This window comes from Protopterus annectens, chromosome 1.part0 (assembly GCF_019279795.1).
Source record: "Protopterus annectens isolate FY-2018-M chromosome 1.part0, PAN1.0, whole genome shotgun sequence".
In the NCBI taxonomy this organism is placed as follows: domain Eukaryota; kingdom Metazoa; phylum Chordata; order Ceratodontiformes; family Protopteridae; genus Protopterus; species Protopterus annectens.
In genome coordinates, this window is record NC_056725.1 from 819,864,177 (window position 1) to 819,887,215 (window position 23,039).

At 44.7% G+C, this 23,039-nt stretch overlaps 1 protein-coding gene across 1 annotated transcript in view; it reads right to left on the reverse strand.

The window, feature by feature from the left end:
• SCAF8 (SR-related CTD associated factor 8) overlaps positions 1–23,039 on the reverse strand; it is a 1,875,331-nt gene that overhangs the window by 894,681 nt on the left and 957,611 nt on the right. Inside the window, exons 10-11 of the mRNA XM_044063383.1 lie at positions 9,610–9,751; positions 7,182–7,196 (exon numbers count right to left, since the gene is read on the reverse strand). Of these exons, the coding sequence (XP_043919318.1) occupies positions 7,182–7,196; positions 9,610–9,751 (157 nt within the window). The remainder of the gene's footprint in view (positions 1–7,181; positions 7,197–9,609; positions 9,752–23,039) is intronic.

The window sequence follows — 23,039 nt, forward strand, 5'->3', positions numbered from 1 at the left end:
AGCAATTTTTTTTATTTCCTGCACAGTCTGAAAAAGTTGCCACTTTTTGTTTAATAAGTTCCATAATATGCTGCTGGTACTTCAGCATGTGAAACTGACAATTCAATGCCCTAATAGAAAGAGTTACAGAGGTATATACCTTCTTACCACATCTGTCCAAATCTCTGGAATCCCTGTCCGAAGGGGTGGGATTCTTGGCCGTAGTAGCCTTAATACCTTTGGGCCCCTGGGAAATGAATCTCTGGGTCAATAGAAGGATTCTTGAAAAGAAATGTGAGTGTGTCAGGTACTCTGTAGTACCCGTCTGGTTTCCTAGGGGCAGGAGGTGAAGTGTCAGGAGTAAGACTGAATTCCATAAAAACATCATCCACAACATCCAGGACAGGGGGTATTGCTAAGGGCCTGTGTTGACGCAACTCTAGAAATTCTCTGAGTCGCTTTTTGGACTGAGGATAGTCTTGGCATTCCCACTGGAAATACTTCCGTAAGGTATGCAAGGTTTCACCAAAAGAAAAATCCTCTGGAGGGGAGGCAGAGGGAATGGATTCCTTTGCATCTGAATCCTCATAAGCAGATAAGGGCATGTTTTCATAATCAGAAATTTCAATGTCATCAGACTCTTGGTCTGTAGAAGCTGAAGGGAACTGGACTCTGTCTCTTAGCAGGGGAAGGCCGCCTTCCCCTAACCAACGTAATAAGGTCTTCAACCATTCTAAGCATTTGTTTTTGTGGCATGGGAGCAGGTGCATACGCTTTGGTCGTAGGTTTTCTAGGCATAGTGTGTAAGAAACTCGGTAGTTTTGGTTAAAAAAGAAGTCGTCGGTTGGAGTCAAACATCGGTTGAGTGAATAACTGCCTCAGAAGCCGGTGCCTGCTCACCGGCTCCGGACCATCCAAGGTAGAGATATCTGCAGGTTCCACAGTTGAAGAGTCTCGCGCCATACCGGACTCCGAATGGGTCTCAGTAGATGCCTGAGAATCCGTTGAAGTGGGTGTCTGGGGCTGCGAAAGCGCCTCACTGAGTACTGGCGGACTGGCAACTAGCTTAATGGAAGAGTCGTCTGCAGTTTAGGACCTATGCGGTCCGTCTGTCTTTATCTTTACATTTTTTTGAAATATCTGTAGTTGGATGGCTTACTGAAGCCATTCCAGAATACGGAGATAGAGAGCGAAAGAATTTAGCGACAGCCAGACTATGAATGGCTCATGCATTAAATAAGGCACAAAACAGCCAGCGAGGGGCGTTGTGGTCTGGGGATAAGCAGGTGCCGCAGTAAGAATGAAAATCTCTGAGAGGTATTTGCTTTCCACAGGCAAGAGAATTGTTAACTTTTTCTGTCATCAGTTAGAGCAAGAAAAAAGGATCCCAACGGGGTACTTAGCTTTAGAAGACTTCAGGATTATTAAATTCATAAACGAAAATTCAGGTAGCGGCTGACAGGCACTTGCAAACTGCTTCTGCTTTGGGATCCTCAGCAAGAAAGACTGATGTAATGGAGTCAGCTGCTTGTTTTTATACCCCTAACAACCTGACATCCGTCCTGGAGCGACAGCATCGCAAGCAGACATGCTAAGTCTCTGGTATTTGGCCCGACTGAGGGCTATCTGCAGGCAGATAACCCAAGTGTGATGACTGGAACAGTGAAACACCAAGAACATCTGGAGTCTTGCTGGTTTTTGGCACTAATGGAGATCAGCTCAGACGGGTCAAAGCAGATATCGGTGCCAGGGCAGCCAGGAACCCAAAGTCTTAGGATCTTCGGGTCTGATGAGCTCAAGGAGGAAGGACCAGGAGCAGAAGAAAAGGATAATTTCCAATCCCCTTTTGAAGTTCTGGAGTTCCACAGTCAGTGCATCTAGGAAACAGCCATCGGATCCAACAAAGAAAGAACCAAAGTAGCAGAAGAGGAAGAACCAAAAGGAGAAGTCCTTTGGGGATCAACTTGGCCCTGTGTTCATTAATGGCTCTGGTCCCAAACTCCAAACATATATAGCACTCAAGCACTACATGCACTTCAAATGTGCGTCCTGCGATGTCAACTTGTGCCTGCAGACCACGCACTTCTTAAACCCCTTATCCATGTTAAAAATCAGACAAGAAACTGCAACACCACAGTCTTAAAGGCAATAAAACACCTAACTAGCTCTGGGAAAAATAAGTACGCCAAAACGGGAGGGGTCCCAATAGGACAATAGTGGAAAAGGGGGCAATAAACCTATCTACCTAAACAGACACAAGTAACAGAAAACCAGGGTAAGGGATAGCAAGTCGCATAAAAAATGCACTTCAGTAGTTACCAATACAGGAAATGCTGACCGGAGCCAAGATCGAGCTGCTAACCAAAATAGTGGCAAACTAGATCCTGGTATTAGGATGAAGAGTGGGGAGTTGTCCCTGAAAGCTCTGATGTATATTATGCTCCTTTTTAGTTATGAAGCAGAACCAGATAGAGGAGCACAGCATGTATCACAGCTGTCAGACACAGTTCACACAAGCAAATACTTGAGCACTGTACCTTAACATCAATAATTTAACTCCCGATGAAGGGCTCATGCCAGCTCAAAAGCTTGAATAATTGCTAAAACTATGCTAGCTTAACCAGACGGTACTACATCATGTCTGAGTTTCAGTGTCTGTGTTTTTTGTTAGTGAACCAACGCAGCATATCTTAATTTTTTTCTTCCATCTCTGATGTCAAGCAGCTAGGTTGAATCTCTGGCACTGAAAGCAATTACCTGTGCTGTGCTCTTCACCAAGACAGTTAAGGTAATATCAATGCCACTCTTGACTGGTACTGTGATGGCCACATGGATACTTACAATTTTTTACACACACAAATGCAGAAATCTACCAACAAAAGCAAGGACCAAGATGCAAGAATGTCGCTGGCAAAAAGAGTTATTTGGCTCTAGGGATAAGCAGGATCGTGTTAGCCATCACCTTGTGCCACAGCATGCATCACTTAGGTACCCAGGTGCCTGTGAACATAAGAATGGGATGGAGGGTAAAAGAAGCTAAATTCTTTTTGGTGGCAAAGTAATTCCCACAGCCAGGGACCCATTAAGGAGGATCTTCTGTATCAGTTCTTAACTTTTTGTTTCACTCTAACAGTATGTGTGACTGCCATATTCAGACCAAAACAAAGTAAATGGTAGTGGTGTGAAGATGGTGATAGTGAGCTGCCATAAAAAAAACTCTGAATATAGGTACAAATGTAACCCATACAATTTAAGCAGTATTTACACACACACACACACACACACACACACACACACATATACCCCACAAGTGAAAAACAAAACTTCTAGTAACTGCCACTGTGGTTGCAATTGTTTTGAGAGTGAATATTTAAGGATGTTATAACTGACTGACTTTGTTTTGCAGTGAGGAAGGGTTGTACGAGAACCCAAACGCTTTGTTGTTTCTGAGCTATTAAAAGTACAGTTTTGTACCTACCATAAATGTAGATGTTCGAGTGCTAATACAGCTGTAGTCATAACAGATGGGTTCTCCTGTCGTCAGGTGGATCCTCGGTCGGCCGAATTCCAAAGTCTAGGTCCGGCGTCAGTTGTCGTCGCTTCTTCCCTGACGTCAGCACGACAGGGGTATAAAGGAACCAGCCGACACCATTTTCTTCAGTTTTTCTTGCCCCAGATGTCAGGTGCCGCCAGAAGGAAGGCAATAAATAAATTTGTGTAATAAAGCAATGCAATACAATCAAAATACAGTAGTTGCAAGCAAATACACCATAAATGAATACCCCAATCAGGTTGTATGAGGAGGTGTTAGCCAATAGGCCTGTCCCAAGAGGGGAAGGAGGGAAGAAAACCTGGACTGCAACTGTATTATCACTCAAACATCTACATTTATGGTAGGTACAAAACTGTACTATTTTCATCGTGCATACAGTTGCAGTCATAACAGATGGGTAGAATCCCAAAGCTAAGAAAAGGGTGGTAGGCACTAGGTGGAACTAGGAGGAGCCAGGATGCCCTGCAAGACTGCAGTGGCAAAGCCTGCTCTAGTTTTGGAGTATAATGATAGGTGGTAGTGCTTGGAGAAGGTATGCACAGAACTCCAAGTGGCTGCTTCCAAAATATCTTTGGTAGGAACTCCTCTGAGGAAAGCTGCAGAAGTAGCTGTGGCCCTTGTGGAGTGAGATCTGATGCCTGTAGGTACAGTTTTGCCATTAAAAGAATAGCAAAAGCGTATGCAGTGGGCTATCCTTTTTGAGATTGTCTGTTTGGAAAATGGCTTTCCTTGAGCTCCTATAGCATAGGACACGAAGAGTTGTTCTGATTTTCTGAAAGGCTTTGTTCTGTCCAAATAATGCAGTTGTCTGTGGATGTCCAAGGAATGTAGTAATCTCTCCCCTTTGTTTTGAGGATTAGGATAAAAGGTAGGTAAGTGTATGGCCTGATTCAAAGCTATCCTGGATACCACTTTAGGCATAAAGGACGGGTTGGTTCATAAGGAAACTCTGTCCTGATGGAAGATGATAAAAGGCTGCACAGCCATGAGAGCTTGTAGTTCTGAAACTCTACGAGCTGAGGTAATAGCCAAAAGGAAAGCTGTTTTCCAAGACAAATATTGCAAATCTGATGAGGCAGCTGGCTCAAAGGGAGGCAAGGTCAGTTTTTCCAGAATGAAATTGAGATCCCAAGCAGGTATTGGTTGTTTACTTGGGGGTCTTAGATTCTTAGCCCCTCTGAGGAACTGTCTTAAGAGAGGGTGAGGGAATAAGGGTGGATCCGTGTTGTATTCTGCAGAAATGGCTGAGGCGTGGATTTTGATGGAGGAGAATGAAAGTCCACTGCTTAGCAGCTCAGATAGATACTGTAGCATTTGAGGTAAATTCAGTTTTCCAGGATCCTGGCCCTTTTTCTCATTCCAGACACAAACCCGTTTCCATTTTGCGGAGAAAGCTTTTCTAGTTGACGGCCTTCTGGCCTCCAAAATGACATCCTGCACCTCCTTGGAGAGTAGGGTCTGTTGTGATGCTAAGGAATCTTCCATGCGGCTAGATTGAGTGTTTTTAGCTGGCTGTGAAGAGTTTTGAAGCTGTGCTGAGTCAGGAGAAGAGGCATTAGAGGCAGGGTCCATGGTGGGGAATGGTCAGGCTCCTCAGGAGTGGGTACCAGTGTTGTCTTGGCCAGTCTGGAGCAGTGAGAATCATCTTTGGTCTGTCTGCTCTGGTTTTCAATAGAACTTTGGGCAGTAGAGGAAGAGGTGGGAAGGCATAAACTGTCATTGATGTCCAACTGAAAGAGAGAGCGTCCACTCTCCAGGCCTTTGGATGGAAAATCCTTGAGCAGAATTTTGTCAATTGGTGATTTTTGTGGGAGGCAAAGATATCTATGTCTGGCCTTCCCCATGCTTGGATTATCTTTGTAAAAACTTTTGGATGCAACTTCCATTCGTGTGGATCTGTCATATTTCTGCTTAGGTTGTCTGCCAGCATGTTTTCCTTGCCTGGCAAGTACTGTGCTTGTAGTTCAATTTGTAAGTCCATGGCCATGTTCCAAAGTGACATGGCCAGTCTGCATATGGGGTATGAATGTGTTCCTCCCTGTTTGTTTATCTACCACATAACTGTGATGTTGTCCGTTCTTATCAATAGTTGACCTGGTTGCAGAAGGTCTTTGAAAGCTATAATAGTATTTATTACTGCTAGCATTTCCTTTTGATTGATGTGAAGGTGCTTTTCTTTTTGGGACCATTTGCCCTGAATGCACCGATCTGTCATGTGCGCCCCCCACGCGTAGTCCGAGGCGTCTGTTGTGATGACTTGATTTGCTTGAGGCTTGCTGAATGGAAGACCTGTGTTTGTTTGGCATGCTTGAGCCCACCACAGAAACTCCTTTTGTAGACATGGAATTAGTGGTATCATTGTTTCCAAACTGTGGCTGTGTTGAGACCATAGGTTTTTCAGGTACCATTGAAGTTTCCTCATATGCAGCTTTGCACATGGGATTAGTAAGATGCAAGATGCCATGAATCCCAGAGCCTGCAGGATTTTCCTTGCAGTCAGCCTGGTGCAATTTGCTAGTGCTCTGAAGTATTGAGTTAGTTGCGCCTGCTTCTCTGGCGTGAGATAGGCCATCTGGGTGTTTGTGTCCAAGTTGGCACACAGGAAAATTATCTTCCGAGAGGGTATTAGCCTTGATTTCTTTTTGTTGACTGTGTATCCCAGAGAGTTCAACAATATTATTACATAAGCCAGATGTTTCAGAAGAATGTGCTTGCTGTTCGCTTGGATCAGGCAGTTGTCCAAATAGGGGTATATTTGTATCCCTTGAAGTCTGCAGTAGGCAATTACTGATGCCAGGCATTTCGTGGATACTCTGGGCGCAGTAGATAAGCCAAAGGGCAATGCAGAGAATTGATAATGGGTTGAACCTGCAAGAAATCTGAGGTATCTTCTGCAATTTTGTCTGATTGGGACATGCAGGTATGCCTCCTTGAGGTCCAATGTTACCAGCCAAGACTCCTTGCCCAGCATGGGAAGAAGCTGCTGTAGAGTGAGCATCTTGAATTTTGGTACGAGTAAAAACATGTTTAGGATGGATGGGGCCAAAATAGGTCTCCAATCTTTTCCCTTCCTTGGTACCAGGAATAGTCTTGAATAAAAACCTTGACCTTGTTCGTGCGTAGGTACCTCTTGAATAGCTTTCATGTCTATGAGATCTGTAATTTGCCTTTGTGCCTCTGCCCTTTGATTGTGTGGCAGGTTTGGCATGCCTCTTATTTTTGGAAGGGTCTGAAAATGGAATCTGTAGCCTCTGTTTATAATGTCCACGATCCATTTGTCTTTTGTGACAATATGCCAATTTTTTTGAAAATAATGCCAGTTTTCCTCCTAAGGGGGCTGCCATTTGAGTCTTGCTTGGCATGCAAAGGGGAAAGTCATTGGGCTTGCTTTCTGAATTATTGCGAGTTATCCTCACCACCTCTGTGTAGGAGCTTGCCATTGTCTGCCTCTAAACGATCCTTGGGATTGTCCTCTGCCCCTCGGGCGCCTGCATCTACCTCTTTGGGGTCTATCCGTGGCTGGAAAGGACCAATTTTTGGAAGGCCAATTTCTACTGAAACGTGGGGGTTGTACCTGTAGGAAATCTTTCACAGTTTGCATTGATTTAGCCTTTTCCTCCTTTTTCCTTAATACTTCCTCAGCATTAACACCAAATAATACATCCTTTTGTAGAGGGGCATCTAGTAATTTAGCTTTGACATGATTAGGCAAGGTTTGCTCCTCGAGCCAGGCATGTCTACGTATGACTGATCCTGTAACAGCAGCTCTACAGGAGGCCTCTAGAGCATCAAAACCACATTGTAAGGTATGCTTACTCACTTGTTCTGCACTATGCATCAAATCCTGCAACTCCAAGTCTGGTTGTTCAGGTTGTGACATTTTACTTTTCAATTGTGATAACAAAAACTGTTGGTATTTTAGCATATGGAACTGACAGTTTAAGGCCCTAATGGTTAAGGTAGCCGAGGTATATACTTTTTTTCCCCACCTTTCTAAGGATCTGGAATCTCTCTCGGAAGGTAAAGGATTTTTAGCAGTGGAAGCCTTAATTCCCTTGGGGCCCTGTGAGATGGTTTCTGGGTCAGCAGCATGGCTTTTGTATAGAAACTGGTGTGAGTCAGGAACCCTGTAGTACCTGTCAGGCTTGACTGGGGCTGGAGGCAGAGAATCCGGGTTAAGGCAGGCCTCCGAGTAAACGTCATCTAGGATGTCCAAGACAGGAGGTATAGCCAGAGGCCTGTGCTGAGGTAGCAAAAGAAATTCCCTAAGCCTTTTCTTGGAGTCTGAGTAATCTTGGCCTTCCCAGTGGAAGTGTTCCCTTAAGGTATGCAAAGTTTCCCCAAATGAGTAATCCTCTGGGGGGGGAGATACAGAAGGAATGGACTCCTCTGCATCAGAGTCTTCAAAAGGGGAGTAAGAATGTTCCTGATCATCAGAGTGCTCTGAAATAATGGAGCCCTGATCAGAGGAGGGGGATTCTTCCTCCACTCTGGGCCTTTGTCCGGTGGGGTTGAGAACCCCTGATAAGAGTAATTAAATCCTCAGCCATTTTAAGCATCTGTTTTTTAGGCATGGGGCCTGGAGATGGGCCCTGTGTAGCTTGTCTCTTAGAATGCATGGCTGCTTTAGACTTAGTGAAAGCCTTGATGGAAAAAGAAGAGGAAGGTCTGAAGACACCTTGAGTGGAGGTAGACCTGTCCACATTTTGAGGTTCAACGCCAAGAGTGGCTTCGGTATCTGTAGTCGGGGTGTGGGCCGAGGAGCCTGCGACCTCGGGCAGAGGAGACACCGCCAATGAAGTGTCGTCGGTAGTCAGGGGCTGCGTAGGCACCTCGCTGAGAACCGGACCACGTGTAGTCGGCTTTGGCATGGTGTCTGTAGAGGCCGCGGACCTCGTGTGTCAGTCCTTATCTTTGCATTTTTTAGACAAAACTGGAGTTGGAGTATCCGACGACATAATATACTTAAATGTTTTTCCAAAATAATGCTGGGCAAACTCCGCCCGACGCTTAATGGTGCGTTTGTTGAATGTTGCGCAAAAGCGACAGACCGAGACATTGTGGTCTGGGCCTAAACACGGTATACAGAGGGAATGGAAATCCTTATGCGGTATTTGCTTCCCACATGAAATACAATTATTAACTTTGTCTGACATCGGTCTGAGGCAAGAAAAGTTTCCCCAACGGGGTACTTCGCTTTCAAGGAGACTTCGGTTTCAAAATTTTCGTAATTTCAGGAGCTGGCCGACCGGCACTTGCGAACTGCTTCTGCTTCGGGCACCGCGCGGCAAGAAAGACTGAAGAAAATGGTGTCGGCTGGTTCCTTTTTACCCCTGTCGTGCTGACGTCAGGGAAGAAGCGACGACAACCGACACCGGACCTAGACTTTGGAATTCAGCCGACCGAGGACCCGCCTAACGGCAGGAGAACCCATCTGTTATGACTGCAGCTGTATGCACGATGAACATCTTGTATATGATATGGTATGTTGTTGAGTTCGTTTTTCTTGTTGCAACTGAGGGCTGCCATACTGAAGATGGCTACTGGAGACTGCCTCTACATATCTTTGTATGCGACTTCTTTAATTCAGTGGTCATTATAGATGTGGCAGACTGTGCCAATCAAGCTCAACATTCTAATGTGTCAAAGACACCCAGGAAATGCATAATATGACAAATCATGTCTAATGGTACAACACTCCCCCAGTATTCATGTATGTATCCATGTATACAATTTTTTTTAACTTTGTGGTCATTACAGGTATGGCAGTTTGTGCCAATGAAGCTCATTTTTCAAAGTGCATTAAACAGATGCCTAGAAAATGCCAAATGTGTAAAAGCATGCCCAATGCTGCCACGCTCAAGTACATACAGAAAAAAGTACAGAAACACGCAATTAACTTATCACTTTCAGAAATTTAAGTCAATCATCTAATGTGCACCCTTTTCTTGCCAAATGCGGACAGCCTTCAGGATTACAACTACCACTCTGGCCATTAAAAAGGAAATATTTTTTTTCCACACATTTTACTTTAAATATACATTTGCCTAAATCATTACATAAGTTCAGTTAGCTACCTGTGGAGGTTGCTGCTGTTGTTGCTGCTGTTGCTGCTGCTGTTCTAATAACTGCTGCCGGAGCTGCTCAAAGTTCTGCTGTTGTAACTGTTCAGCTAGTTGTTGCAAAATCGAATTATTTACAGTCTCTGCTACAAGGGGTCTGTAAAATAAATGAATCAAAATATCTACCAAACACTGATCCAAATATTTCACATCATTAATTCTACTTTTTCTTCTCACACATTTACGCTGATGCAGTTATTCTGAACACATGCAGAAGTACTAAGAATGAAGGCAGGACTATAGTCATATCAATCACTGGCAAATGAATTGCTGTATCCTAGAGGGGTCCATCTACATCTGCTCTAAACTTCCAACCATTATTCACACAGGCCAGCACATGTAAGCAAACCATGGCAACAAGCTACCGTATCACAGTGTAATATCCAACCAACAGATAAATGTTGACAAAGTACAGTTGAATAACAACAAATTACCATAACTGCAAATGTGCGAGTTCACATTCGCAATAGTGTGGACTTTTGTAAGTGCTGTTTGGCCTGCCTTTTACAGTTTTTTATCCAGCCACCCTTATGGCCAAATGGATACCCTCTCACTTAAATGGCAGCATGCCTGTGGTATAAAGATAAAATTCACCTGCTGCCCATGCCACCTTTAGCTCTTTCCTGCCATGTAACAGCAAGGGTCTGGTGGAAGCCAGTGCACTAGCCATTTATGTGGCTAATGCTCCCAGGTATGACAGGACAAAAGGACAAGTCCTCAAAACTCCCTTCTCTGTGTGTATAACAATTCTAAAGTGGGGTGATCTGTAGGGTTAGAAAATTGGGAAGGTGGGGAAAATGGTGAATGGGTAACTACCCCAAATGCTGGATGCCAAAGTAGGAAAGATGAGAGGGAAGGGGGGAGGAAAACATAACTACAAAAAAGAATATACATGAAAATTTATGATTAAGTTCCTCCACAAGTGTACTACGTGTTAGAAGGGTTACTTTCGGGAAAATTCCCAAAACTTATGGATAAGATCCTATGAAGTCATGAGTTGTAATGGTCCTTGAAGACCTCCAAATGCTCTGTTTTAGTTTTGCCTTGGAAAGAGGTAACAGACGTTTATAAAATAAGCCAGACATTTTAAAATGACCTGTTCTGAGACAGGATCATCTTTCTTACCCTTTGTAAAGGGAATGAATAACTGATTGGATTTTTTTTTAATTATTATTTTAGTTCATTTTAGATAAAATTTCAGTTGTCCTTGCATATCCAGGGTATACAAAATCTTCCACTACCCCCTGATAGAACACAGAGGGGTTAACTGCCCAGTTTATACAGACATCTGTCATCCACCACCTTTGGTTGAAGCAAGGCTTATGCAGTTATCCTCACCTTAAGGAAAATGTAAAAAAGTTGTTTGCCCTTATGGACTTGTAATTCAGATATTCTCCTGGAAAATGTAAAGATCACAAGGAAGAAGGATCTTCAGATTCAAGCATCTGAGGAGAACTGCTAGTTCAAATAACAACAGTGTTAAACTTCCTAAAGAAAAGAAGTTATGTACTCACCATAATGTTTCATCCGAGTAGTTGTACTTAATTTGTCTTCAACCTGTAGATTACGGATCCGAGCCAGCAACTTTTGCTAGCATCCGCTCCAAACTCCTCTCCTTACCCATAATACACCTCCACTGCCTTCCATCCCCAGATCGAGTTTGCTGAACTTATATTGAGAACCAGACCGGAAAGATTTACTTGTGACCTATACTGCAGCCCATAGGCTGATCATGCACCAAGGTCTGGGGGAAGGAGGGAGGGATGGTTGAAGATGAATGAAGTACAACTACTCAGATGGAATGTTATGGTGAGTACCTAACTTCTTTTTCTGAAGTGGTTTACTTCATTTGGTCTTCAACCTGTGGGACAGAGTTCCCAACTACTAAACTCCAGGGGGGGCCCTCATGGAAGGACATTCCTGAGCACCACGGAACCAGAGGATGCTCTCTTTCTGGAAGTCAAATTCAATTTGTAATGAGAAATAAACGTATGAGATGAGGACCAAGTAGCTGCAGAAGGAATATCATCCAAAGACACACTAGACCAAAAGGCCATGGACATAATCATGAACCTAGTGGAATGAACTTTCACCTGACCTGGAGGAGATGCATGTCTATGTCCTTATAGACCTGCAGGATGCATGAAGAAATCCATCTAGCTATAGTGACCTTCGAGACAGTTTTCCCCAAAAAGGATTTATAGAAGAATACAAACAATTGATCAGATTTACGGAAATTACTTGTGTAAATGGAATCGTAACTCTCTATGAACATCCAACATGTGGAGTTTGTATTCCATCTTATTCGTAACATTAGGAAAAAACACAGGAATATTGATACTCTGATATTCACTGGTGATGCCACCTTAGGAAGAAAGGATGGACTGGTTCGAAGGGAAAAGTACAGTTGTGTACACTTACCATAAATGTAGATGTTAGAGTGTCTTCACTGTTGCAGTCATCACTGCAGGGTTCTTCCTGCCAGCAGGCAGCCCTCGGTCGGCCAAAATCCCAAAATCTGGGTCCGGCGTCGGCTGTTCAGTCAAGCTCCCGGACGTCAGAGCGCCAGGAGTACAAAGCTGCAAGCCGACGCCATGTTCTCCAGTTTTTCTTGCCCCAGATGTCAGGTGTCTAAAAGTGAAGGCTAATAGTAAAACAAAAATGTAACATACAACAAACTCCATACCCTATAGCAAATACACCTCAGAAGAAGTGTGAAGTAGGAAACCACACTAATAAAAGTATAAGAGGGGACAGGAGGGTGGGTAACCCAGACTGCAACAGTGAAGACACTCGAACATCTACATTTATGGTAAGTGTACACAACTGTACTATGTTCATCGTGTTTCACTGTTGCAGTCATCACTGTAGGGTTGAATCCCAAAGCTGAGATAAAGGGTGGTGGTTATAGAGTAGAAGGGGCGGCTAGAAGGCCCTGCAAGACTGCAGAAGCAAAGCCTGCCCTAGACTTAGAATAAAGAGGGAGATTATAGTGCTTAGAGAAAGTATGCACTGAACTCCAAGTTGCAGCTTCCAAAATACCTTTGGTAGGTACTCCCCTGAGAAAGGCAGCTGAAGTAGCAGCAGCACTGGTAGAGTGAGTCCTAATTTTTCCTGGGATTTGCGTTCCATGATGAGAGTAACAAAATCTGATTCCATGAGCAATCCATTTAGAAATGGTCTGTTTTGAAATAGCTTTGCCTTGGGAATTTGCTGCATAAGAAACAAACAATTGTTGTGTTTTCCTGATATCCTTGGTTCTGTCCAGGTAAAAACGAAGCTGCCTGTGCACGTCCAAGGAATGCAAGATCCTTTCCCCCTTATTTTGTGGATTAGTGAAAAAAGTTGGCAAGTGAATAGTTTGGTTTATAGCCACTTTAGAAACCACTTTAGGCATGAAAGTAGGATTAGTCCTTAAAGAGACCCTGTCTTGATGAAAAACAATATAAGGTTCGACATCCATGAGTGCTTGTAACTCCGAGACTCGCCTGGCTGAAGTCAAAGCCAGTAGGATAGCTGTCTTCCATGATAAATACTTAATATCAAATATGGCAGCAGGCTCAAAAGGAGGCAGAGTAAGTTTTTCCAGAACATAGTTGAGGTCCCAGGCAGGTATGGGTGGTGTCCTAGGGGGCCTTAAATTCTTTGCTCCTCTGAGATATTGTTTCAGTAGTGGATGAGAAAAGATTGGAGGATCTGTATTGTAATGTGCAGAGATAGCTGAGGCATGTATTTTTATGGAGGAGAAGGATAAACCCTTATGTAACATATGTCTATTAGGTAATGTAAAATCAATGGGATATTAGGAATGAGAGGATCCGAATCCTGAGCATGCATCCAGGTGCAAAATCTCTTCCATTTTCCTTCATAAGATTTTCTAGTGCTAGGCCATCTGGCTTCTAAGATGACATCCATGACCTGTTTGGGAAGGGTAGGATTAATCACAGACCCTGAATACGTCAGGCTGCCAAGGCTGAGAGTTTTGATTTGAGAGTGCAGAACCTGGCCCTGGTGTTGGGACAAAAGAATTGGAATCTGAGGTAGAATCCAAGGAGGCTCCTGGGATAGATTCATCAGTGTTGAGTACCAAAACTGACTAGGCCAATTTGGGGCCAGTAAAATCATCTTGGGTTTGTCCTGCTTTATCTTTAATAACATCCCTGGAAGAAGAGGTAGAGGAGGAAAGGCATACCCAGAGAGGTTCCTCCAACTGAATGAGAGAGCATCCACTTTCCATGCTAGTTTGTGACATGGCCTTGTGCAAAAAATCTCTAGCTGGTAGTTGAGGGGGGATGCAAATAGATCTATGTCCGGGCAAGCCCAAGGCTTCTGTAATCATCTTGAATATTTGGGTGTCTAACATCCACTCGTGTGGGTCTGACAGGTTCCTGCTCAGGCTGTCTGCCAGAATATTTTGTTTCCCTGGCAGGAACTAACCTTGTAGATCCACTTTGCAAGCTAGAGCTGTGTTCCATAGAGTCATGTTTAGTCTGCCGAGGGGGTAGGAGTGTGAACCCCCTTGCTTATTTATGTATCACATAACTGTGGTGTTGTCTGTCCATATCAGTAGTTGTCCTGGCTGTAGAAGATCCCTGAAAGCCAAGCGGCCACTCTGTACAGCTAACATCTCTTTTAAATTGATATGTAGGTGGCTTCTGATCCTCTGTCCAAAAACCTTGCAGGCCTTTACCCTGCAAGTGAGCTCCCCATGCGTAATCCGAGGCGTCCGTGGTTAACACTTGGTTGGCTGGAGGCAGACTGAAGGCTTTCCCTTTGTTTTGAAGGCATGCCATGGTCCACCAATTGAATTCCTTTTGTAGGCAAGGCAAGACAACAATCTGTCTCTCTAGACTGTGGCAATGCTGGGACCATACACTTTTTAGGTACCATTGTATTTTTTTTTTCTCATATGCAGTCTTGCATATGATATGAGAAGGATGCAGGAGGCCATGTAACCCAAAGCCTGCAGGAATTTCCTTGCAGTTAGCTGAGACATTAACGGCAGGGTTTTGAAATCTGAAACCAGCTGAAGTTGTTTTTCGGATGTCAGGAATGCCATCTGGGTTGTTGTGTTTAGAAGAGCACCCAGAAAAGTTATCTGTTGTGTGGGTGTCAAATTTGACTTTTTTATGTTCACAGTGAATCCCAGGTACTTGAGTAGATTTTGAACAAATTCCAGGTGCTGGAGTAGGACATCCTTGCTGTCTGCTTGAATAAGGCAGTCGTCCAAATAAGGGTAAATTTGAATTCCCTTGAATCTGCAGTAAGCTACTACTGGTGCCAGGCACTTGGTGAAGACCCTGGGCGCAGTAGACAAGACAAAGGGCAGCGCAGAGAACTGGTAATGTTTCAAGCCGGCCTTGAACCTGAGGTATTTTCTGCACTCCTGTCTGATAGGGATGTGTAGGTAAGCTTCCTTTAAATCCAATGTCACCATCCATGCATTTTTGCTCAACATTGGCAGGAGCTGCTGTAGAGTAAGCATCTTGAACTTTGGTATCTCCAGGAAAGTATTTAAGACTGACAGATCCAGGATGGGTCTCCAGGAATTTTGTTTTCTGGGAACTAGAAAGAGCCTTGAGTAAAAGCCTTGCCCAGTCTCTGATTGTGGAACCAGTTCTATGGCCCTCATAGCCATGAGGGATCCCACCTGGTTTAATGCCTCTGCCCATTGGTGTTTTGGTAGGTCTGGCCATCCGTTTGGTCTTGGCAAGGTATGAAAGTGGCATTTGTAACCTCTTGAAACTACATCCAGAACCCACTTGTCTTGGGTTATGTAAGTCCAATTTTGGTGAAAAAGAGAGAGTTTTCCTCCTAGAGGGGCTTCCAGGATAGAGGTTCCTGGAGCCATGCAGGGGGAGTCATTGAGCCTGTTTTCTGTAAGATTGAGGCCTGTCCTCTCCACCCCTGGGGGTGGAAGCACTCCACTGTCTAGGTCTGTAAAAGGTCTGTACTTGGGTCCTCCCTCTGGAGTGCCTATATTTACCCCTCTGAGGCCTGTCCGAACTGGGAAAGGACCAATTTTTATTTGGCCAACTTCTGCGAAATCTTGGGGGTTGAACTTGTAAGAAATCCTTAACCATTTGCATGGATTTTGCCTTATCCTCCATTTTCTGTATCACCTCTTCAGCCTTAGACCCAAACAAAACATTATGCAGAACAGGAGCATCCAGTAACTTTGCTTTCACTTGATCAGGCAAATTTTGTTCCTTTCACCAAGCATGTTTTCTAATGACTGTGCCAGTGGCAGCTGCCCTGCATGAAGCCTCCAAGGCATCAAAACCACAGTGTAAGCCATGCTTCCCCATCTGCTCAGTAACATACATCAAATCGTGTAATTCCTTATTATCTGCACATGCAGAAATGGTACCTAGCTTTTGTTTCATAACAGACATCAGAAATTGCTGATATTTTAGAATATGAAATTGACAATTTAAAGCCCTAATGGATAAAGTAGCAGAAGTGTACACTTTTTTGCCCCATCTCTCCAAAGCTCTAGAATCCTTATCTGACGGAATAGGGTTTTTAGCAGAGGTGGCCTTAACACCCTTGGGACCCTGAGAAATGGTTTCTGGATCAGCAGCAGGATTTTTATAAAGCAACTGGTGGGAGTCAGGGACCCTGTAATATGTGTCAGGGTTTGCAGGGGCTGGAGGAAAGGAGTCAGGAGTTAAATTAGCCTCAGAAAAAACATCATCCACAATATCCAAAATAGGAGGAATAGCCAAGGGTCTGTGTTGGGGAAGAAGAAGGAAATCCCTAAGCCTTCGCTTAGATTCAGAGTACTCCTGTCCCTCCCAGTGAAAATGTTCCCTCATGTCATGTAAAGTTTCCCCAAAAGAAAAATCCTCAGGGGGAGAAGCTGAAGGAATGGATTCTTCAGCATCAGAATCCTCATAAGGAGGGATAGTATATTCCTGTTCAGAGGAAGACACTGAATAAATAGATGTCTGATCAGAGGATTCATAATCCAATTCTTGCCTTGGCCTTTTGTCTGGAGGGGGATGTGAACCCCTAATCATAGTTAGTAAGTCCTCCGCCATTTTAAGCAGTTGTTTTTGAGACTTGGGTCCCGGATCAGAGGAGGCCTGGGCTTGAGTCTTTGATTTAGAAGGAGTCTTCACCTTTGTCTTTGCCTTTATCTGAAGCTGTGTAGGCCTGAATACCCCCTCGGAAGCCGGTACCTGCACAGCGGCTCTGAACCCATCCGAGGGAACATTGTCCGAAGGTCCTGCACCTGTAGTACTCAAAGGCCTAGTTGGCTCCTAGTGGGAGTCCATTTTGGCAATCGGTTCTGTAATGGCCGACAGGGGCTGCGAAAGCGCCTCACTGACGATGGCAGAACCTGTAGCTGGCTCTGCTTGTAAACCGTCGTCTGATTTGGACCTCAGAGGCCTGTCCTTATCCTTGGCTCATTTGTGAACTCCGGTAGTCGGAAGCGTGTCCGACGACATATTGTAATTAAATCGCCTGCCAAAGTAGTGAAAAGCAAAATCGTATCTCCGCTTAATAGTACGCTAGCTAAATCTAGCACAAAACTGACAACTAGCTACGTCGTGGTCAGGGCCTAAACAAGGAATACAGTAAGAGTGGAAATCCTTATGAGGTATTTGCTTCCCACAAGAAATACAATTAACTTTTTCTGACATCGGACTGGAGCAAGAAAAAAGTTTCCCCAACGGGGTACTTAGCTTTGAGAAGAAGAAGAAAGTCTTCGGAATGAAGCACAAAAAATATCAGGAGTCAGCTGACCGGCACTTGTGAACTGCTTCCACCGCACGGCAAGAAAGACTGGAGAACATGGTGTCGGCTGGCAGCTTTGTACTCCTGGCGCTCTGACGTCAGGGAGCATGACTGAACAGCCAACGCCGGACCCAGACTTCGGGATTCTGGCCGACCAAGGGCTGCCTGCCAGCAGGAAGAAAGTACAGTTTTGTACCAACCATAAATGTAGATGTTCGAGTGCTAATACAGCTACAGTCATAACAGATGGGGTTCTCCTGCCGTCAGGCGGATCATCGGTCGGCCGAATTCCAAAGTCTAGGTCCGGCGTCGGTTGTCGTCGCTTCCTCCCTGACGTCAGTGCGACAGGGGTATAAAAGAACCAGCCAACGCCATTTTCTTCAGTTTTTCTTGTCCCAGATGTCAGGTGCCCCCAGAAGGAAGGCAATACATAAATTTATGTAAAAATGCAATGCAAAATAAACACAGTAGTTTCAAGCAAATACACCATAAATGAATACCCCAATCAGGTTGTATGAGGAGGTGTTAGCCATTAGGCCTGTCCCAAGAGGGGAAGGAGGGAGGGAAACCTGGACTGCAGCTGTATTAGCACTCGAACATCTATATTTATGGTAGGTACAAAACTGTACTATGTTCATCGTGCATACAGCTGCAGTCATAACAGATGGGTAGAATCCCAAAGCTAAAAAAGGGTGGTAGGCACTAGGTGGAAATAGGAGGAGCCAGGATGCCCTGCAAGACTGCAGTGGCAAAGCCTGCTCTAGATTTGGAGTATAATGGTAGGTGATAGTGCTTGGAGAAGGTATGTACAGAACTCCAAGTGGCTGCTTCCAAAATATCTTTGGTAGGAACCCCCCTGAGGAAAGCTGCAGAGGTAGCTGTGGCCCTTGTGGAGTGAGATCTGATGCCTGCAGGTACAGTTTTACCATGAAAAAAGTAACAAAAGCATATGCAGTGGGCTATCCATTTTGAGATTGTCTGTTTGGAAATTGGCTTCCCTTGAGCTCCTGTAGCATAGGACACAAAGAGTTGCTCTGATTTTCTGAAAGGCTTTGTTCTGTCCAAATAATAATGCAGCTGTCTGTGGATGTCCAAGGAATGTAGTAGTCTCTCCCCTTTGTTTTGAGGATTAGGGTAAAAGGTAGGTAAGTGGATAGCCTGATTCAAAGCTACCCTGGATACTACCTTTGGCATAAAGGACGGATTGGTTCGTAAGGAAACTCTGTCCCAATGGAAAATGATGAAACGCTGCACAGCCATGAGGGCTTGTAGTTCCGATACCCTGCGAGCTGAGGTGATAGCCAGAAGGAAGGCTGTTTTCCAGGACAAATATTGCAGTTCTGTTGAGGCAGCTGGCTCAAAAGGAGGCAAGGTCAGTTTTTCTAGAATGAAATTGAGGTCCCAAGCCGGCACTGGTTGTTTCCTTGGGGGTTTTGTATTCTTAGCCCCTCTGAGGAACTGTCTTAAGAGGGGGTGAGAGAATAAAGGGGGATCAGTGTTCATCTGATCAGTGATCATCTCAGCTAGGTACTGTAATATTTGAGGTAAATTCAGTATTCCAGGATCCTGACCCTTTTTCTTATTCCAGGCACAAAACCGTTTCCATTTGGCAGAGTAAGCGTTTCTAGTAGAAGGCCTTCTGGCCTCCAAAATGACATCCTGCACCTCCTTGGAGAGTAGGGTCTGTTGTGAAGTTAAGGAATCTTCCATACGGCCAGATTGAGTGTTTTCAGCTGACTGTGAAGAGTTTTGAAGTTGTGCTGAGTCAGAAGAGGCATTAGAGGTAGGATCCATGGTGGGGAATGCGTCAGGCTCCTTAGGAGTGGGTACCAGTTTTGTCTTGGCCACTCTGGAGCAATGAGAATCATCTTTGGTCTGTCTGCTCTGGTTTTTAATAGAACTTTGGGCAGCAGAGGAAGAGGTGGAAAGGCATAACCTGTCATTGTTGTCCAACTGAAAGAGTGCGTCCACTCTCCAGGCCTGTGGATGAAAGGTCCTTGAGCAGAATTTTGCCAATTGGTGATTTCTGTGGGAGGCAAAGAGATCTATGTCTGGCCTTCCCCACACTTGAATTATCTCTGTAAAAACTTGAGGATGCAATTTCCATTCGTGTGGATCTGTCATATTTCTGCTTAGGTTGTCTGCCAGCGTGTTTTCCTTGCCTGGCAAGTACTGTGCTTGAAGTTCGATTTGTAATTCCAGAGCCATGTTCCAAAGAGACATGGCCAGCCTGCATAGAGGGTATGAATGGGTTCCTCCCTGTTTGTTTATGTACCACATTACTGTGGTGTTGTCTGTCCTTATCAATAGCTGACCTGGATGCAGAAGGTTTTTGAAAGCTATAATAGCATTTATTACTGCTAGCATTTCCTTTTGATTGATGTGTAGGTGCTTTTCATTTTGGGACCATTTGCCCTGAATGCACCGATTTGTCATGTGCGCCCCCCAGGCATAGTCCGAAGCGTCTGTTGTGATGACTTGATTTGCTTGAGGCTTGCAGAATGGGAGACCTGTGTTTCTTTGGCATGCTTGAGCCCACCACAGAAATTCCTTTTGAAGACATGGAATCAGTGGTATTATTGTTTCCAAACTGTGGCTGTGTTGAGACCATGGGTTTTTCAGGTACCATTGAAGTTTCCTCATATGCAGCTTTGCACATGGGATTAGTAGGATGCAAGATGCCATGAATCCCAGAGCCTACAGGATTTTCCTTGCAGTCAGCCTGGTGAAATTTGCTAGTTTTCTGAAGTATTGAGTTAGTTGCCCTTGTTTCCCTGGCGTGAGGTAGGCCATCTGGGTGTTTGTGTCCAAGTTGGCACACAGGAAAATTATTGTTTGAGAGGGTATTAGCCTTGATTTCTTTTTGTTGACTGTGTATCCCAGAGAATTCAACAACATTATTACAAAAGCCAGATGTTTCAGAAGTATGTGCTTGCTGTCCGCTTGGATCAGGCAGTCGTCCAAATATGGGTATTTTTGTATCGCTTGAAGTCTGCAGTAGGCAATTACTGATGCCAGGCATTTTGTGAACACTCTGGGTGCAGCACACAAGCCAAAGGGCAATGCAGAGAATTGATAATGGGTTGAACCTGCAAGAAATCTGAGGTATCTTCTGCAATCTTGTCTGGGACATGCAGGTATGCCTCCTTGAGGTCCAATGTTACCAGCCAAGACTCCTTGCCCAGCATGGGAAGAAGCTGCTGTAATGTGAGCATCTTGAATTTTGGCACGAGTAAAAATGTGTTTAGGATGGATAGGTCCAAAATAGGTCTCCAATCTTTTCCGTTCCTTGGTACAAGGAATAATCTGGAGTAAAAACCTTGACCCTGTTCTTGTGCAGGTACCTCTTGAATAGCTTTCATGTCCATGAGATCTGAAATTTGTTTTTGTGCCTCTGCCCTTTGATTGTGTGGCAGGTTTGGCATGCCTCTCATTTTTGGAAGGGTGTGAAAGTGGAATCTGTAGCCTCTGTCTATAATGTCCAGAATCCATTTGTCTTTTGTGACAATATGCCAATTTTTCGAAAATAATGCCAGTTTTCCGCCTAAAGGTGCTGCCATTTGAGCCTTGCTTGGCATGCAAAGGGGAAAGTCATTGGGTCTGCTTTCTGAATGGCTGTGAACTATCCTCACACCACCTCTTTGTGTAGGTGCTTGCCATTGTCTGCCTCTAAACGATCCTTGAGATCGCCCTCTGCCCCTCGGGCGCCTGTATCTACCTCTTTGGGGTCTGTCTGTGGCTGGAAAGGACCAATGTTTGGAAGGCCAATTTCTACTGAAACGTGGAGGTTGTACCTGTAGGAAATCTTTCACTGTTTGCATTGATTTTGCCTTTTCCTCCATTTTCTTTAATACCTCCTCAGCTTTAACACCAAACAATACATCTTTTTGCAGGGGGGCATCTAGTAATTTAGCTTTGACATGATCTGGTAAGGTTTGCTCTTTGAGCCAGGCATGTCTACGTATGACTGATCCTGTAACAGCAGCTCTACATGAGGCCTCTAAAGCATCAAAACCACATTGCAAGGTACGTTTACCCACTTGTTCTGCACTATGTATCAAATCCTGCAACTCCTTCAAATCTGGTTGTTCAGGTTGTGACATTTTGCTTCTCAACTGTGATAACAGAAACTGTTGGTACTTTAACATATGGAACTGACAGTTTAATGCCCTCATGGTTAAGGTGGCCGAGGTGTATACCTTTTTCCCCCCACCTTTCTAAAGCCCTGGAATCTCTCTCTGAAGGTAATGGATTTTTAGCAGTGGAGGCCTTAATTCCCTTGGGGCCCTGTGAGATAGTTTCTGGGTCAGCCGCATGGCTTTTGTATAAGAATTGGTGTGAGTCAGGAACCCGGTAATACCTGTCAGGCTTGACTGGAGCTGGAGGTCAAGAGTCTGGATTAAGGCAGGCCTCCGAATACACATCATCTAGAATGTCTAAGACAGGAGGTATAGCCAGAGGCCTGTGCTGAGGGAGCAAGAGAAAACCCCTAAGCCTTTTCTTGGAGTCTGAGTACTCTTGGCCTTCCCAGTGGAAGTGTTCCCTCAAGGTATGCAAGGTTTCCCAAAAGAGTAATCCTCGGGGGGGGGGGGGTTGAGAACCCCTGATAAGAGTAATCAAATCCTCAGCCATTTTGAGCATCTGCTTTTTAGGCATGGGGCCTTGAGAAGGGCCCTGTGGAGCTTGTCTTTTAGTATGCATGGCTGCTTTAGACTTAGTGAAAGCCTTGATGGAAAAAGAAGAGGAAGGCCTGAAGACACCTTGAGAGGTGGCAGACCTGTCTAAACTCTGAGTTTCACCGCCAAGAGTGGCTTCGGTATCTGTAGTTGGGGTGTGGGCCGAAAAGCCTGCGACCTCGGGCACAGTAGACACCGCCAATGAAGTGTCGTCGGTAGTCAGGGGCTGCGTAGGAGCCTCACTGAGAACCGGACCACCTGTAGTCGGCTTTGGCATGGTGTCGGTAGAAGCCGCGGACCTTGTATGTCGGTCATTATCTTTGCGTCTTTTACTCAAAACTGGAGTCGGAGTATCTGACGACATAATGTAATTAAATTTTTTGCCAAAAAAGTGTTTTGGCGAACTTCGCCTGACGCTTAATAGTGCGTCTGTTGAATGTAGCACAAAAACTACAGGCCGAGACGTCGTGGTCTGGGCCTAAGCAAGGAATGCAGAGGGAATGTAAATCCTTATGCGGTATTTGCTTCCTACATGAAATGCAATTATTAACTTTATCTGACATCGGTCTGAGGCAAGAAGTTTCCCCAACGGGGTACTTAGCTTTCAAGAAGACTTCGGTTGAAAAATATTCGTAATCTCAGGATCTGGCTGACCGGCACTTGCGAACTGCTTCTGCTTCGGGCACCGCGCGGCAAGAAAGACTGAAGAAAATGGCGTCGGCTGGTTCTTTTATACCCCTGTCACACTGACGTCAGGGAGGAAGCGACGACAACCGACGCCGGACCTAGATTTTGGAATGCGGCCGACCGAGGACCCGCCTGACGGCAGGAGAACCCCATCTGTTATGACTGCAGCTGTATGCACGATGAACATCCCTACAGTGATGACTGCAACAGTGAAACACGAACATCCATATCTTTGTGAAAAATCATGTACGGAATTTTGATGGACAAGGCCTGTAATTC